Source organism: Ovis aries, chromosome 23 (assembly GCF_016772045.2).
Source record: "Ovis aries strain OAR_USU_Benz2616 breed Rambouillet chromosome 23, ARS-UI_Ramb_v3.0, whole genome shotgun sequence".
In the NCBI taxonomy this organism is placed as follows: domain Eukaryota; kingdom Metazoa; phylum Chordata; class Mammalia; order Artiodactyla; family Bovidae; genus Ovis; species Ovis aries.
The window spans coordinates 60,386,164-60,401,427 of record NC_056076.1 but is presented as its reverse complement, the minus strand read 5'-3'; the positions used below and the strand labels follow the sequence as shown (position 1 = coordinate 60,401,427).

Below are 15,264 nucleotides of genomic sequence, written 5' to 3'. Positions count from 1 at the left end.
TAGGACAGAAGAGAGAGGGCACGAGATCTGAGGTGTGGCGGGTTGGGTATGGTGTGGGCACCAGCCTGACACATGCGTCAATCACGTGGCCGTTCCAGGCACAGTTCAGATGCTTTTCAGCTGCACCTCTGGGATTTAGTCAAACAGACATTCACTTAGGTTTTAAGCAGACTTAAAAAAAACAGGCAGATGTATATGAAGATGATGGTGCTAAAGCTGTTTCGAATAAGTAGACATTTGTTCCTTAAGATGCGTTTCCTCTCAAAACTTGATGTGACATGAGGGTACTGAGAAAACGGGTGTTTCGGCTGAGGGAGGAGAGAGTGTAGGAATAGGGCAGATGGCCCCTCAGGAGGATGCTTGCTGTCAGAAGAAAGGGAGGGAGGAAGATACAGAAAATGAACCTTTCTTACTGCAGATGTTTTCAAGGATTAGTGCTAAGCGGAGAAAAAGACTCTCCTTTCTTTTCCCCCTTGATCTTCATGGTCCCTCTTTCCCAGGATCCAAGGCACGTGCTACTCCAGTTGGTTCTGTACAGTTCAGTTACAAGGTGGGTTTGTTTCGATCATAAAATGTAACAGAGGTTCTGAATAGTTGTCTTAGCAAATAAGCGGTTGCAACATGATAAACAGAAGCCAGGGACTCTTTTACAAACTGTCAGCTTCTGGAGTCTAAATTCCTCTGATGGCCAGTCTGGTTCTCTGTAACGCGTTTCCCCGTGTTGGAAGGCTAACCACGGTGCTCAGGCTGCTTACCTGCCCTGCCTTGGCGTTCTCACAGACGAAAGCTTCGTAGAATCTGGGGAACTCCGGAGCATTGTCGTTGACATCTAAGACTTTGACTGTGACAGGAACGCTTCCGACCTGGGACGGATTGTCTAAAGGAAGCACAGACGACACAGACAAACACCGAAGGTGAGGAGGGTTCAGAGAGGCAGGAAAGCAGCTCTTTGTTGGAGCAGGCATTTGTCTCCTCACTCTGGTTTTTGAAGGAGTGGATAAAGACCCTGGAACTCTCAACGCCAGGTTGCGGGGGGTGCCTGTTAAGAGTGTGGCTGGAGCATGAGTGTGGGCAGGACACGGTGTGTGCTGGGCCGCGCGTGTGACGTCAGGAGGATGCAGGGCGGGGTGGGACTCCTGGGGTAGCAGATGTCACGAATGAATCTCAAAAATAGTTTTTGAGATTCTCACTTGGCTTAGACTTCAGGTTCTGGAATTGAAGGCAGGCTGCGGCAGTGAGAGTGTCAGCAACAAGCTCTTTGCCTGGGAAACAGCGCCCGGCATCTCCGCATCGAGCCGCCACATCCTTGAATGACGTGAGCATCTGTGCTTTTCATTTTGTGCATCTGCTAGCAAGATGTGTCCTAAGGTAACTACGTCTTCACTTTATACCGCTTTGGCCTACAAAAGGTTTCATAGGAACCCGATACTTTCAGATAGTGGGGAAAACCTGTAATCAGTTCTTTGAATTACTGTTTCAGAAGATTTTACATTATTCATGGGATTACAGGCAACACCGTACATTTTTTTCTGCTTTTGGACTCAGGAGATATTACAGGATCAAACACACACCAAGTCCACATTTTTGGCTGAGACTGAAGCTACTCACAGTCATTCATGGGGAAAAATACCCTTTTGGTCTGTCTTCTGCTTGACACTGCCACACAAAGTAATTTCATAACCCCACTGCTGACCCTCCTGTCTTTTTCTGCTTTGGCCACCATCCCAGGAAGACAAAATAGAAATTATAAGACATAGAAAGTATGCTTAGTAAATAATTTTATTAAATCTCAAAATGCCCTGTTCTTTTGGTTCATTTTTTCCCTCAAGAATATTTATACTTTTGTTTTTCCCCTAAATATTTATATTGCTTGGTTAGCAAGAGTGCTGATGTGTTTAAATTTTTCCATTGTAACTTGTGCTGGTGTTTGTTTATACAGGCAATGATGAAAATTTCAGAAAAATGAGAATAAATGTGATCCATAGTCCTACCACCTGAGATATCCATTATATATTATGTGTAATGTTACATGTGTCCAAACTCTCTCTCTCTCACACACACATACATACACACTGAAATTAAGAAAAAAGTTTGATTTAGAACTTTAATATTTTAGGGAAAGATTTTCCTGAAGGTCATTGAAATGTACTTTGAAATTAATTAATTGGTACACTGATTGGTATTAATGTAAACAGGATGTTCTCATTTTACTGTATGGCTGGACCATAGTTTATTTAGTCAAGCTACTGTCATTAGACATTTAGGTGTTTCCCCTCTTTTAAAATGACAATGCAGTGGGCATTTTGGTTCATAAATCTTTGTCAATATTATGACAGTTTCCTTAAGATAATTATTAGAAGTAGAATTCTTGAGAAAAGGTGTATGGATGTACTGGGGACTCTGAATAAAGATTTCTTACCAAACTGCCCTCATGACTGACTGTACATACTTGTGTCAATATGTTTGGATTTACCATTTCCCTTAACATTCCTCATAATTTCAGTTCAGTCACTCAGTCGTGTCTGACTCTTTGTGACCCCATGAACCACAGCATGCCAGGCCTCCCTGTCCATCACCAACTCCTGGAGTCCACCCAACCCCACGGGTGTTGTGAAAGAAAAAAATGGAACGTAGTAGTATATAATTTGTGTTGAGATTATAATATGTTAATTTAGTTTATTAATTTTCAATTTTATTTTCAGGTTCATGTTAATAATCTGTTGTAAGATGTTTCAAATTCTTATATGCATGTACGTGTATGTCTATGTGCATGATAAGGGTGATATGTTCTAGATGCTTCCTTTCATCCAATAATAATGTACTAGTTGCATTCCAATCTTATTAAAGGCTGGAAGCCTCTCAGATGTCTCAGGAGTGGCCGCTGTTCTTCATGCAGAAGCAGCTCCGTAGTTTAAAGGCACTGTTTCTTGTGCTGCTTTTGCGTGATACTCCTGTTTTTCTCTCTAGCAGGACTAGGTTTATAGAGACCCTCAGTAAGTATTTGAACTAAATACGTTCATTCAATTTCATAAACCAGGATTTCCATTTTTTTCCATAAAGAATATGATTTTTGTTCCAACAGGCTCTGGAAACCTCCACTTTCTACAACGCTTATGTTTTGTCACTAATGGAGACCATGGTATTGTTTTACTCACTCATTTCCATAGCAAGGACAGTGATATTATGCCAAGAAAACTCTTCCCGGTCAAGAGGTCTTGCAGTCATTAGGGCACCTGTCGTAATGTCCACATAGAAGAATCTTCCAGGATCACTGCTTCTGTCAATGGAATATCTGTAGAAATGGAGATTAAATGCATTGTCTTATTGGATAAGCATATTTATTCATACTTGCAGCATATTACATGAGGGGACTGAGCGCATACTATGTGAAACAGGACTAGTTCTGGATTATAGGCCCTTGGAAGACTGCATTCCTGTTTTATCATGTCCAAAACCACTGCCTGCCCCCTAAAAAAATCCCCAAACGCAAGACAACAACAAAAAATTGTTACTGCTTCGATTTCCTCATTCAGAAAATGAAATAAAATGGGGTGTCAAAGTCTTAGGGCAGTTTTATGCTTTCTAAAGATCAGTCTCAGCTATTTTTAAAGCTTAAAACTGTTCTAAGACTTTAGGGACACTCTGAATATCAATCCCTGTCTTTGTTCAAAACAACTTTTATTCAAATAAGTCCAGAAATGCTGAATTGGAACTGGAAAAGACCGAGTTGTGTGGTCCCGGTTCCCACAAGTAGTATCACCTACTGAGAAGGAAAAATTTGAATCAGGTCCTTTGTAAGCATACTAATGACTGACTTGTTGGCAGACACAGTTATGTTATCTGCTAGATGGGTGTCCTTGTCTAGGGAATGTTTTTAGCAGGATGGACCGGGGTCTGTCTAGGTTGTTTATTGTAAATAGCCTGGAATTTATGGGGCACAGCTTGCTTGAAAATGTCATGTGAGTAGTGTAGTTAATGGAGTATAAAAAGCAGATGTTACATGATTAAGCTTTCAGGCCATGCCCTTCATTCCTTGCTCATACCTTTCATACTCCGTGTGGACCAACATGCATCCTTATACAGAAAATAGAAGGATATTTACAGGCACCTACACCTAATGGTTCTAGACCTCTCTAAAGTGAAGTTGCTCAGTCGTGTTCGACTCTTCGCGACCCCATGGACTATATCCTACCAGGCTCCTTTGTCCATGGAATTTTCCAGGCAAGAGTACTGGAGTGGCTTGCCATTTCCTTCTCCAGGGGATCTTCCCGACACAGGGATTGAACCCAGGTCTCCTGCACTGCAGGCAGACGCTTTACCCTCTGAGCCACCAGAGAAGCCAGACCTCTCTAAGGAAAGAAAAATTGAAAGTGTTAGTGATGGTCGTGTCCGACTTTTTGCGACCCCATGGACTGTAGCCCGCCAGGCTCTTCTGTCCATGGGATTTCCCAGGCAAGAATACTGGAGTGGGTTGCCGTTTCCTCCTCCAGGGCATCTTCCTGACTCAGGGATAGAACCCGATTCTATCCTTGCAAGCAGATTATTTACCACTGAGACAGCAGGGAAACCTGAGGAAAGAGTGCGTAGCTCATGTCTTGCTGTTGTTTATATCCTTTGAGTCCTTATTCACCCTGACACTGGGTAAGATCTGTAATTCCTGTTGAAGCTGAGTTGGATACCGGACCCTTTGTGTTTTCTTACCTAAGTTGTCTTACCTGGTGCCCATCTTGGGAGATTCAGTAGGTGTGGAGGGAAGCGTAGGCATCTGTATGTTTAAAAGCCTTCTAAGGGATTTTGATGTGTAGCCATGATTGAGAACCATTCTTAAGAATCTTATGTAGTCCTTGGTAGTGGGCAGTAGTTACGATTGCTGCCATCTGTTGAATACCAGGCATTTTATAGCTTCTTTTAAAATTCTACAGCATCTCTAAGATATATTTATATATAAATTTGTATATAAATATATTTATATATAAATATATCAACCAAGAGAAAAGGAAATGAAGACTAAGAGAAGTTAAGTCACTTTCCCACAGTTAGACAGCTAATAATTTTCAGGTAATAGTAAGATCTGAAATATAAATGTTTATCTATAAACTATTATATATATTATAGATTGTAAATTATGTATAAACACTGGAACAGGGAATGGCAACCCACTCCAATGTTCTTGCTTGGAGAATTCCATGGACAGAGGAGCGTGGTGGGCTACAGCCCCTGGGGCCACCAAGAGTCAGACAGGACTGAGTGACTGACACCACACAACACACATATATGTGTATATAAGCTGTTGTAATATTTTGGGTTCAAAATTCCACTTAAAGTTGCCAGTGGGTACAAACGAACCTATTTACAAAACAGATAGTCACAAACGTAGAAAACAAACTATGGTTACCAAGGGGGAAGGTGGGGAGGGATAAGTTGGGAGACTGAGACTGACGTGCACATTGCTATATATAAAACAGCTAACTAATAGGGACCTGTGTGTAGCACACGGGACTCTGCTCAATATTCTGCAATGACCCATATGAAATAGAATCTAAGACAGTGAATATGTGTATAACTGATTCAGTTTGCTGTACCGCAGAAAGTAATATAACATTATGGATCAACTGTAATCCAATAAAAATTAATTAAAAAAAAGTTGCCAGCAGAATTCCCTGGCAGTCCAGTGGTTAAGGACTGCAGGCTCTCACTGCTGAGAGCCTGAGTTCAATCACAAGCCAAGTGCACAGCCCCCCAAAAATGTTGCCAGCCATTGCAATCTGTATCTTAAAGTTGTTTAAACTGGGAAATACCACCCTTTTGATGGCAGTAAGCAATTTCTTTAGTGCATTGTTTTTCAAACTGAAATCAGTATGGTGGGTTATGATTACTGTAGAAAGAAAATGAAATGGGTATAGGTATGCCAGACTATCACTTACAGTAAGGGTAAAAATTGATGGTAAAATGTTTGTTTCAGTATATATAAATACATACATATAGATTATCCCTGTGTATATGGGGCTTCCCAGGTGGCACTCGTGGTAAAGAATCTGCCTGCCAGCGCAGGAGACGTGAGTTGATCCCTGGGTCGGGAAGATCCCCTGGAGTAGGGCATGGCAACCCACTGCAGGGTTCTTGACTGGAGAAGCCCATGGACGGAGGAGCCTGGTGTGGTACAGTCCATGGGGTCGCAAATAGTTGGACGCGACTGAAGTGACTCAGCATGCACGTACCTCTATATATTATTTGGTCAAGCATTTTGTTTCAAGTGTGCATTTTTTCCTGTTGAGATTCAGGATGGCTGTTCAGGGAATTAAAAGGTGAGGTGACCACTAAAGGCTGGAGAAGCTGGAATCATTTCAGCTGAAACTCTCTAAGCGTTGGGAAATTTAAATTCATAATGCTTTTCTTTGCTTCTGACCCTGTTACTGTAGCCTGGCCCTGCTCTAAACATCTTACATGTATTGGCTCAGGTAATCTCCTCGAAAATCTTGTGAGGCAGGTATTATTATCCCTGTTTCACAGGTGAGAAGCTGAAGCATGGAAAGATTAAGACGTTTGTCCAAGGTTGCACAGCTGAGAATCAAACCTAGGCATATGAAAGGTGTGGGATGGCTTAAGGAAACAAAGCCTTCTCTCTTTCTGAAGATAGATGGAGCCGCCACGGCCAACAATTGCCTATTTAATAGAGAATAAACACATGCCTACCAAGTTCATTTAAAATTAATTGGAGCCTTTTTTTTTCTTTTTCTGGGTGTAGTTAGTGATTTAAAGTCTCCTGGCTCTTTCAAGATTTGAATTTATCTTAGAAAAAAAAGCACTGGTTGGCTCCTGACGGTCTTTTCTTTCAGCTCCCCCAACATGAGAAAAGCCAGCCATTCGGCCACGGAGCCGGAGGCCCTGATGGCAGCTCGCCCCGCGGCCGGCGGAGCACCGAGCGGGGAGGCAGCCTGCGAGGAACCCGCTGTCCGGACGCACACCTACGATGCCGCAGCGAGCGCCACAGACGGCCGGGGCGACGCAGCGAGCGTCACAGAGACGCAGCGAGCGTCACAGACGGCCGGGGCGACGCAGCGAGCGTCACAGACGGCCGGGGCGACGCAGCGAGCGTCACAGAGACGCAGCGAGCGTCATAGACGGCCGGGGAGACGGAGGGATGCAATCAACCACCCGGCAGGACGCCCGGCGGGGCCGCCCTCGGCAGGCGGAGCCCGGCCTGCACTGAGGCGGTGAGAGCATTCATTACTCCGAGTGGGACACTGGGCCAATTTTCAGGAGCCAGGAGAACACATGTAACGGTGTAGATGCGGATGGAAAATGAGGAAACTGGGAGACGCCGGTGAATTATGTGGGCGGCTTTCCTTTCTCTAACTAGAATACTCTCACCTGCTGTGGGCCGAACAGGCGTGACATATTCACGCAAAACTTCCTCATTTCCGCGAACAATGCTGGTGTTCACTGAGTTCCCTGCTTGTTTACTTGGCTGAGGACATTCTCTGAATTTAGGAGCGATTTGAAAGTAGGGTTTCATGGACAGGATCCCCAAGTCCACAAACACACTCCAGGAAAGCACAGAGGGCCGGCTGTTTCCACACCAGCAGAAGCCTTTTTCGGTTGCTGACTGGTTCCTGCTTGCTAGAGATTCCTCAAGCATTTATTAAAAATTTAGGTGATCCAGACATATCTTTCATGTATATATAACTAAATCTGGAGACTTGATTTTAGGTTTTATTAGTAAATTATGACCAGCTTATATGCCTGAACATACCATAAACTTTCTAGAAATGAGATTATAAAAGTCCTGATAATGTCATATATATGCCTATGGCTGATTGATGTTGAAGTTTGGCAGAAACCAACAAAATTCTGTAAAGCAATTATCTTTCAATTAAAAATAAATTTTAGAAAAGTCCTGATAATCTTTTTAAAAAGTTCCATGACCTTTTATCCATAGCATTTTTAACCTGGGTGATGTGTTAATTTTTGGATGATTTAATATGTATTTTATTCTTAGGAATATTATCCTCATTTATTGGTAATTAAAATGCAGAAGATAAATTTGATAGCCAAGCAGCATATAACACATTCAAAGTATTTTAAAAGAAAATAACTTTTATAGGAAAAAAGGAGAAAATGAGCAATTTGAGGAAAGATAACAGGAAAGTAATCTGCAGATGGGTTTATTGAGTGATAGCCAGAGGTCCGGCCTCCAGGGGCTTCTCTCTGAGAATCCGGGAGCCCCAGGGTCCTGCTTGGGCCCGGGGACCCGGGGACCATACCTTGTCCCTGTGGGACAGCACAGAGCCTGAGTCTGGCCACGTGCATTCTGATCCTTCTTTCCAACCAAAATGCGGAGAGACGATTGTCTCCAGTTCTGATGCGTGGAATTCTGTTTTACCTCTGTTCTGGGACGTTAGTCTTCAGCAAACCTGTGGCTGTTGCCTCGTTCCTGCCAGTCTCTCTCTCAAGGCCTAAAGTCAGGACTTCCTTGGCGATCCAATGTTAACACTCCCACACAGGAAGCACAGGTTCGATCCCTGGTCGCGGAAGCTAAGACTCCCCACAGGCCACATGGCGCGGCCCGAAAGAATAAAGACCTGGAGACTTGCCCTAGAATAAGCCCCGTGGTCCCTACTCCAGGCCTCCCGCCCGTTCACTCCTGGATTCCTCCTGACCAGGATCTACTGGACTAGACGGGCGCCCCACTACAGATTATCCCGATGCCAGCTGTCCTGCCTTGCTGGCCAACTGATGGGCTTCAACAGCTTATCACCTGAAGCAGCATTTTCTGTTGGCCAGACAGGATTCCCTCATGCTGTGTTCCTCCCTCTGCTCCATGCCTGCAGTGGGTCTAGGCCTGCTGGTGTTTCTCTTTCCTTCCTAGATGTGTGTTGAGATAACGACCTTAGTCCTGGATAATGCATGTTCATGCTGGGTGTGTGTGTGTGTGTGTGTGTGTGTGCATGTTCATGCTAGGCGGGTGTGTGTGTGTGTGTGTGTGTGTGAATTTCCTTCATTCCTGACTGTTTTCTGTCTCTTGTCATTTAGTAGAGTGACTCCTGAAAAAACCAAATTTCCGATGCTTACCACTCAGGAGTCTATAGAGTCAGAATCTAGAAAAAGGATGTGGAATTTTCCACTGAATTTCATTGGCTCTTTTAGAAACTCGTTCTTGTTTTATTTCAAGCATTTTCCCCGTAAAGTTTTGTTCTAAAGTTTTCCCCACAGTTCTCTGATATGAGTAGATCAATCAGAAGATAGATATGTATTCTTGGCTTTTGATATAAATGTGATGTTTGTATTATAAATATGAATTTATAATAGAATTGGTTTATTTATTTATGTTGTTTTTTGGGGGATAATATGATTTAACTAATTTCTTCCCATCTTGTACACTTAAAAAGCTTAAGATTGAACTGTCACTTGTATAAAATTGTCATAACTCATAAAGATTCATTGTCTGCTAAAAATCAAGTATCAGAATTGAAACAACAATTTTAGCCATTTTAATACCTGAAAATGTAAAATGTTTGCTGCTTGGTTAGAGGAAACAGATTTCCCCTACTAAGATTAATCTCAGGAGAGAACCGTCTTTATTAAACGGCAAAAGTACATTTTCCTTCAAAATGGCAGCTGGTGAGGGAAGTAGCAGCTGGCAGAAAAGGCCTCTGACAAATTGGGGTGTGCTTGACCTGCGCTCGTGCTGACGCCCGGGATTCAGTCGTGTGGCCTTCGACAGTTACTGTGACAGATGGCCTCAAACAGCCCTGGAGCCCTGATCTTTTGTGTCGAGCTTCAGAGGCTGGGCAGTTGCTCGGGAAGGTTGAAGTGTCAGCCTGTCCACCCGCTGTCTGCTGTTTGGTTCCAGGGTCAATGGGCAGTGCCCATGGCTATAGGAGCGGCTCTCCGCCTGCTCTTGAGGGGGAAGCGTCCAGACTGGAATCTTGATGTTCAAAACATACTTTGGAGAGGCTGGTCTGTAGGTTTACCATAGAAAGTCAGTCTACATGGATTCAAAGCTGTTGGCAACAGTGGGAGTTTTCTATGTCTGTTCTTTCTATAGTATATGGAAACATGTCTTTATATATGTTATTTTTTTCCATTTTTAAAGTAAAAATGTCAAAGGTTCACAAAAATTAAGAGTGTACAATAATCACCATTATATTCACCACTAAGATTCAATAATTTTTAATGCTTTGATGTCCATGTGTCTATTTGGCAACATCTGGGGTCTTTTTGGGGGCCTCCCCGATGGCTCAGTGGGTAAAGAATCTGCTTGCAGTGCAGGAGACACAGGAGATGTAGGTTTGATGCCTAAGTTGGGAAGATTCCTTGGAGCCTAAGGGAATGACAGTCCACTCCAGTATTCTTGCCTGAAGAATCCCATAGACAGAGGAGCCTGGCGGGCTACAGTCTATGGGTGTGCAAAGAGTCAGACTTTATAGATTATTACAACTCAGGGGATGCTACTTTTTTTTAGCAGGTAGAGGCCAGAGATGCTGCTAAACATTGTAAAATGTATATGATTACCGCCCCCCCCCCCAACAAAAGATTATCTACCCCTAAATGTCAGTAAGGCCACGACTGAGCACTGAGGGGTGTGTGTATGTGTGTTGCTGAAGCAATTGACAGGGAGTTGTCATAATGATATTTCACTTCTAAATAATATGAAAAGAAAAATAAAGCATTTAAAGAAAGAGTTTCCAGAGATGGAAGAAGCAAAAAGAAAAAGTGAATTAGATACAAGGGCAGATTCTCGGATATAAGACAAAGGTGAAATGTGTGGAAAAACCTGATTGAGTTGTTGGTCACATCCGGGTCCTTGGCAGAAATGATCTGTATGGTTGTCCCAATCGCCACATCTTCAGGCACCTCCACAAAATAAAAGCCAGGGTCGAACACAGGGGGCTCATCCACATCTTCCACACTGATGTGCACTGTGGTTGTGTCTTGAAATGGGCCCAGGTTCAGAAACCGCATCTCGAGGTGAGGGTTGGCTCCCTCCACTTTTAAGGTGTAGCTTTTCTTTCTTTCAAAACTCAGGGGCTGAAAAGGAAGGACAGGAAGATTGCTTAGTTAGGAGCATGTATGTCAAGGTTCTAAAGGATGGATGATGCCGATGGCTGGCAGGTAGTTTCCCAAATGCATCAACATGGTGGGAAAGAGGCAAGAGGAAAAATAAATGGAAATTTTTCTTTTGTTCCATGGTTCTTGCAGTTTCAAAAATTTGGGTAAAGGAAGTAAAGAGGATGGTAGATGCTTCAGAGATAGTAAGGAAAGCCAGCCTGCTGATGAAGAAAACCCCTGCACCCTGGGCAAGACCAACTGGCCTGTCTCCTGTGTGACCTGCATGGTCATCGTTAGGAAGGCTTGTTCATTTGAAAAGGTGTCATGATAATCGAGAGCAAGTTTGAGTTCTGCTTCAGTATATCCAAGCAACTGAGGCCTAGGCTTTTCTGTTTTTTCCCTTAAAAAAAAAATCTTAAGTACAGAGGCAATAGTGATCTTTTCTAAGAACTATCAATAAAACCTCACGAAGGTTCTTAGTGCATTGTGTCAGGTCAATATTTGTGTGTTTAGTTTATCATAGACAATCTCTTTTAAAAACCTGATCCTGTGCCTCATTTTACAGTTAACAAAACAGACTCAGAGAGCTGGAAGACTGGCCAAAGCTGATGTGGTCTGTGTCAGGGTGGGAAAGCTGCTCAAGACTTTTAGCTTCTTCATTCAGAGCTCATCCACAGAAGTTTAACTTTGTCTAATAAAACCCATGTCATGACATATAACTGCTGGGGGCCAGCGTGAGGAATCCCGCCTGTGACAAGGTCATGTGGAAGGAAGCCTGACAAAACGTAAGGTTGTGATCAGGCTTCAGGGGTTCCCCCTGGAATTCCCTGAGCATCCACCCCCCAAGACCAGAGTCTGCCTGCTTTACTGTGTTATGCTTTCCACCTACTCTTCTGTCATTAACAGGGGGCTGTCCCCCGACCACCTTTTTCTGGAAAAAATTAGAGCTTTTAGATAATAAATCTCCTGGGCATAATACGAGTGTTTCAATCCAAAAACCCCTCTGATGGCTTTCTAGCCTGCCTGCAGGACTCATACAGCTGCGCGTGTGATTGTTTGAGGCCTCCTGACCGCAGGAGGCACAAGAAGCTTAAAACATCCTAGGAATGTAGGGGCTGCCGAGGAGTCAAAATCATTAGAATAGGACTGATTAAAGGTTTCATTTGTTGAGCCAATACTTGCTGCCAAATTTTCATATCTTTTATTTGTAGAGATAGTTGGTATATAGAAAAACAGGTAGTAGACCTGGCATTAGCAACATTAGATCATTGAGTTAAGTACTTTCTTTGTTATAACCCACTGCACCTTTGTTCTACAGGAATGTAACTTTATTTAGTACTTTGAGGGTGATGCAGAGTAAAGAAAAAACTCTTCTAGGGAAAAGGAGTTTTCTGGTTGATAGACAATTATCCAGGAAGAGAGCCATAAAGATGTGAACAGGCCTCTTGGCCAGAAGATAATGTAAACCACCTGAGACCTTTTGTATACGGGAGGGTATGCAAAAAGAAAGCTTTGTCTCATTGAGGGTCAGGACTGCTGCCCCTGCATAACTCTGCATATTCCACTATTTCTTTATGTATAACTTGGGGTATATAAGCTGATTTTGAAAAATAAAGTTTTTGGAGTCTTGCACCTACACTGGGCTTCCCCATGTCATTCTTTTCTCCCCTTTTTCGGCTAAATTCCCATCTGGAGCGGGGAGGCTCACCATGTCTACTTACTTGCCCTGGCTGCTAAGATCCACTCGAAAGGGAGCCTAAGGCGGGGCACCCTTTGATATTCAAGTGGGCGCCAGTGGCCTAACGTAGATGGTGCAAACCTCTTGTCTCGAGGTTTTATTGGTTTTCCCCGTAAACCAAGTTATTCAGCCTCTTTTTCTCCACCTAGATTTCCTACTATACTATTTCTTCCTAATCTAATTTTATATTTCTATATCAATCAATAAATAAGTCTCTTCTTGCCAGTGCCGTCCAATGCTTCGAATTCCCTGCATCCACCGGGGCTGGACCCCGGCATATAACTTTTTTGGCGTTTCCTTTTTTGGATCTCTCTCTACCTCCAGAATATTTTATGTGAAATACAGCACTTCAAGGCAGAAAGTAGCCTTGAATGCAATCTCTTTAAGAACAATCCATTTATGGTTTTTTTAAACTGACAAAAATATATAAAAGTTCTAAGCAACACCCCAAAATATCATTAATAATTTTAAGAATCAGGGAAACTCAATTTCATACAATAATTGCAGAGGATAGGAAAGCAGTCCCTAAAGCTTGAAAGCCACATGCCAGCTTCAGTGGTGACTTAGGCTTTTTTTTTTTTCATAAAATATGCTGCATGTCAGCACTTTCCATGTTAGAAGGAGGCCAGTGTCTATTAAAGCAGCTAATTGGCTTTTGAGAAACAAACAGCAGGAGAAATTGCTTTAACTAAATCTATTATTTTCAAACTCTAACCAAGATTTCTGTCCACTGAGTTGTGTTGTTGATTTTCCGCTTGTTCTGTATTTACTTAGCACCACAGGTTGTACCCTTTGTTTCTTAGAGTCCACCGTTCTCATCTGAACCAAGGAGCCATTCCTGCCAGCCTCCTCAGCTCCAAAACTCCTAGTCAAAAGACAGGGTTTTCATAAACAGGGAAGTCTGCCACTCAGGTTTCAATAACTCTGACGGAATAGATTGACCAGTTTATTTTATTTACGCTACTCTTTCAAGTCTAAACATCTGTATTTCCTGGTAATTTATTAATACAACGAATTCTTTCAGAATTCTATCCCTATGCAGAAGTAACCCAAAGTGGACACTGATTGTTTATGTTAGGTTTGAGCTAGGCAAGATATGTTGTTTCTGTAATTTTAAGTCATTTTTCTAATTTGGCATGAATTTCATAAAAATTAAGATGTAATTTATATACCTTAAAATTAATCTTTTTTAGTGTAAAGTTTTGCAAGTTTTGAGAAATGTATACATGTATGTACATATACCTCTATGTACAGATGTATGTGTTTCCTATGATAATTAAGATACAGAACAGTTCCATCACCCTGTTACCTCCTGACCAATGCTTCTTTGTGGTCAAACCCCACCCCTGGCACCTACTATCTATTTTGAGTCCCCATTGCAAGATTGTCATATATATGCAGTCATTCAGTATGTAGTCTTTTGAGTCTGGTTTCTTTCACTTATCATATGCATTTGAGATTCACCCCTGTCTTTGTGAATGTGGAGTTTGTCCCTTTTATTGCCAAGTAGATTCCATTATATGGATTTCCCAGGGGGTGCTGGTGGTAAAGAGCCCGCCTACCAATGTAGGAGACACAGAGTCCTGGGTTTGATCCCCGGGTTGGGAAGATCCATTATATGGATATACCACAGTTTATCCATCCTCCAATGGAGGATGTTGTTCCCAATTTCTGACAGCTATGAATGAAGCCACTATGAACATTTGTAGACAGGTTTTTGTGGAAGCATAGGTTTTCATTTCCCTTGGGTAAATCCCTTTGAGTGGGATTGCAGGAGTGTATGGTAAGTATATTTCTAACTTTTTAAGAAACTTCCAAACCAGTTTCCATTTCGCATTCCCACCAGGAATGTATGAGAGTTCTGGTTGCTGCACATCCTTGCCGCTGCACATCCTTGCCGTCATTTGGTTCTGTCAGGTCTCCTGCGGCTAGCATCCCAGCGGATGTGAGGCAGGATCTCATGGTGGTTTTGATTGCATTTCCCTAATGCCTAATGATGCTGAGCATCTTTATGTCTTCTTGAAGAGTTCTTTATGTATTTTATATTACAGTCCTTTATCAGACAGATTTGCAAATATTTTTTCTCAGTCTGTGTTTTATTTTTTCACTCTTTTATCAGTGATGAGAAGACACTCTTAATTTTGATACAAATCTCATTTATCACTTTTTATTTTGTAGATTGGGGTTTTGGTGTCATATCTAAGAAATCACCTAACCAGGGTCACAAAATTTTCTCCTAGAAATTTTATAGTTTTAGTTTTTTATATTTAGGTAGATCATCTAAATTTCTTTTTATAGGTATGAATCAAGGTTTTCTTTTATTTATTTATTTTTTTGGATACAGACATCCAAATTTTCTAGTAGTCTGTTGAAAGACTACAGTGAGTTTTTAATTATTGTTAAAATTTCTTTTTAAATAACTTACTTGAAGTGAAGTGAATTGAAGTGAAAGTTGCTCAGTCCTGTCTAACTCT

The 15,264-nt window shown here is 42.2% G+C and overlaps 1 protein-coding gene across 1 annotated transcript in view; it reads right to left on the bottom strand.

Moving 5' to 3' along the window:
• CDH20 (cadherin 20) overlaps positions 1–15,264 on the bottom strand; it is a 216,137-nt gene that overhangs the window by 14,946 nt on the left and 185,927 nt on the right. Inside the window, exons 7-9 of the mRNA XM_027960778.3 lie at positions 10,778–11,031; positions 3,156–3,292; positions 756–877 (exon numbers count right to left, since the gene is read on the bottom strand). Coding sequence (XP_027816579.1) covers positions 756–877; positions 3,156–3,292; positions 10,778–11,031 — 513 coding nt within the window. The remainder of the gene's footprint in view (positions 1–755; positions 878–3,155; positions 3,293–10,777; positions 11,032–15,264) is intronic.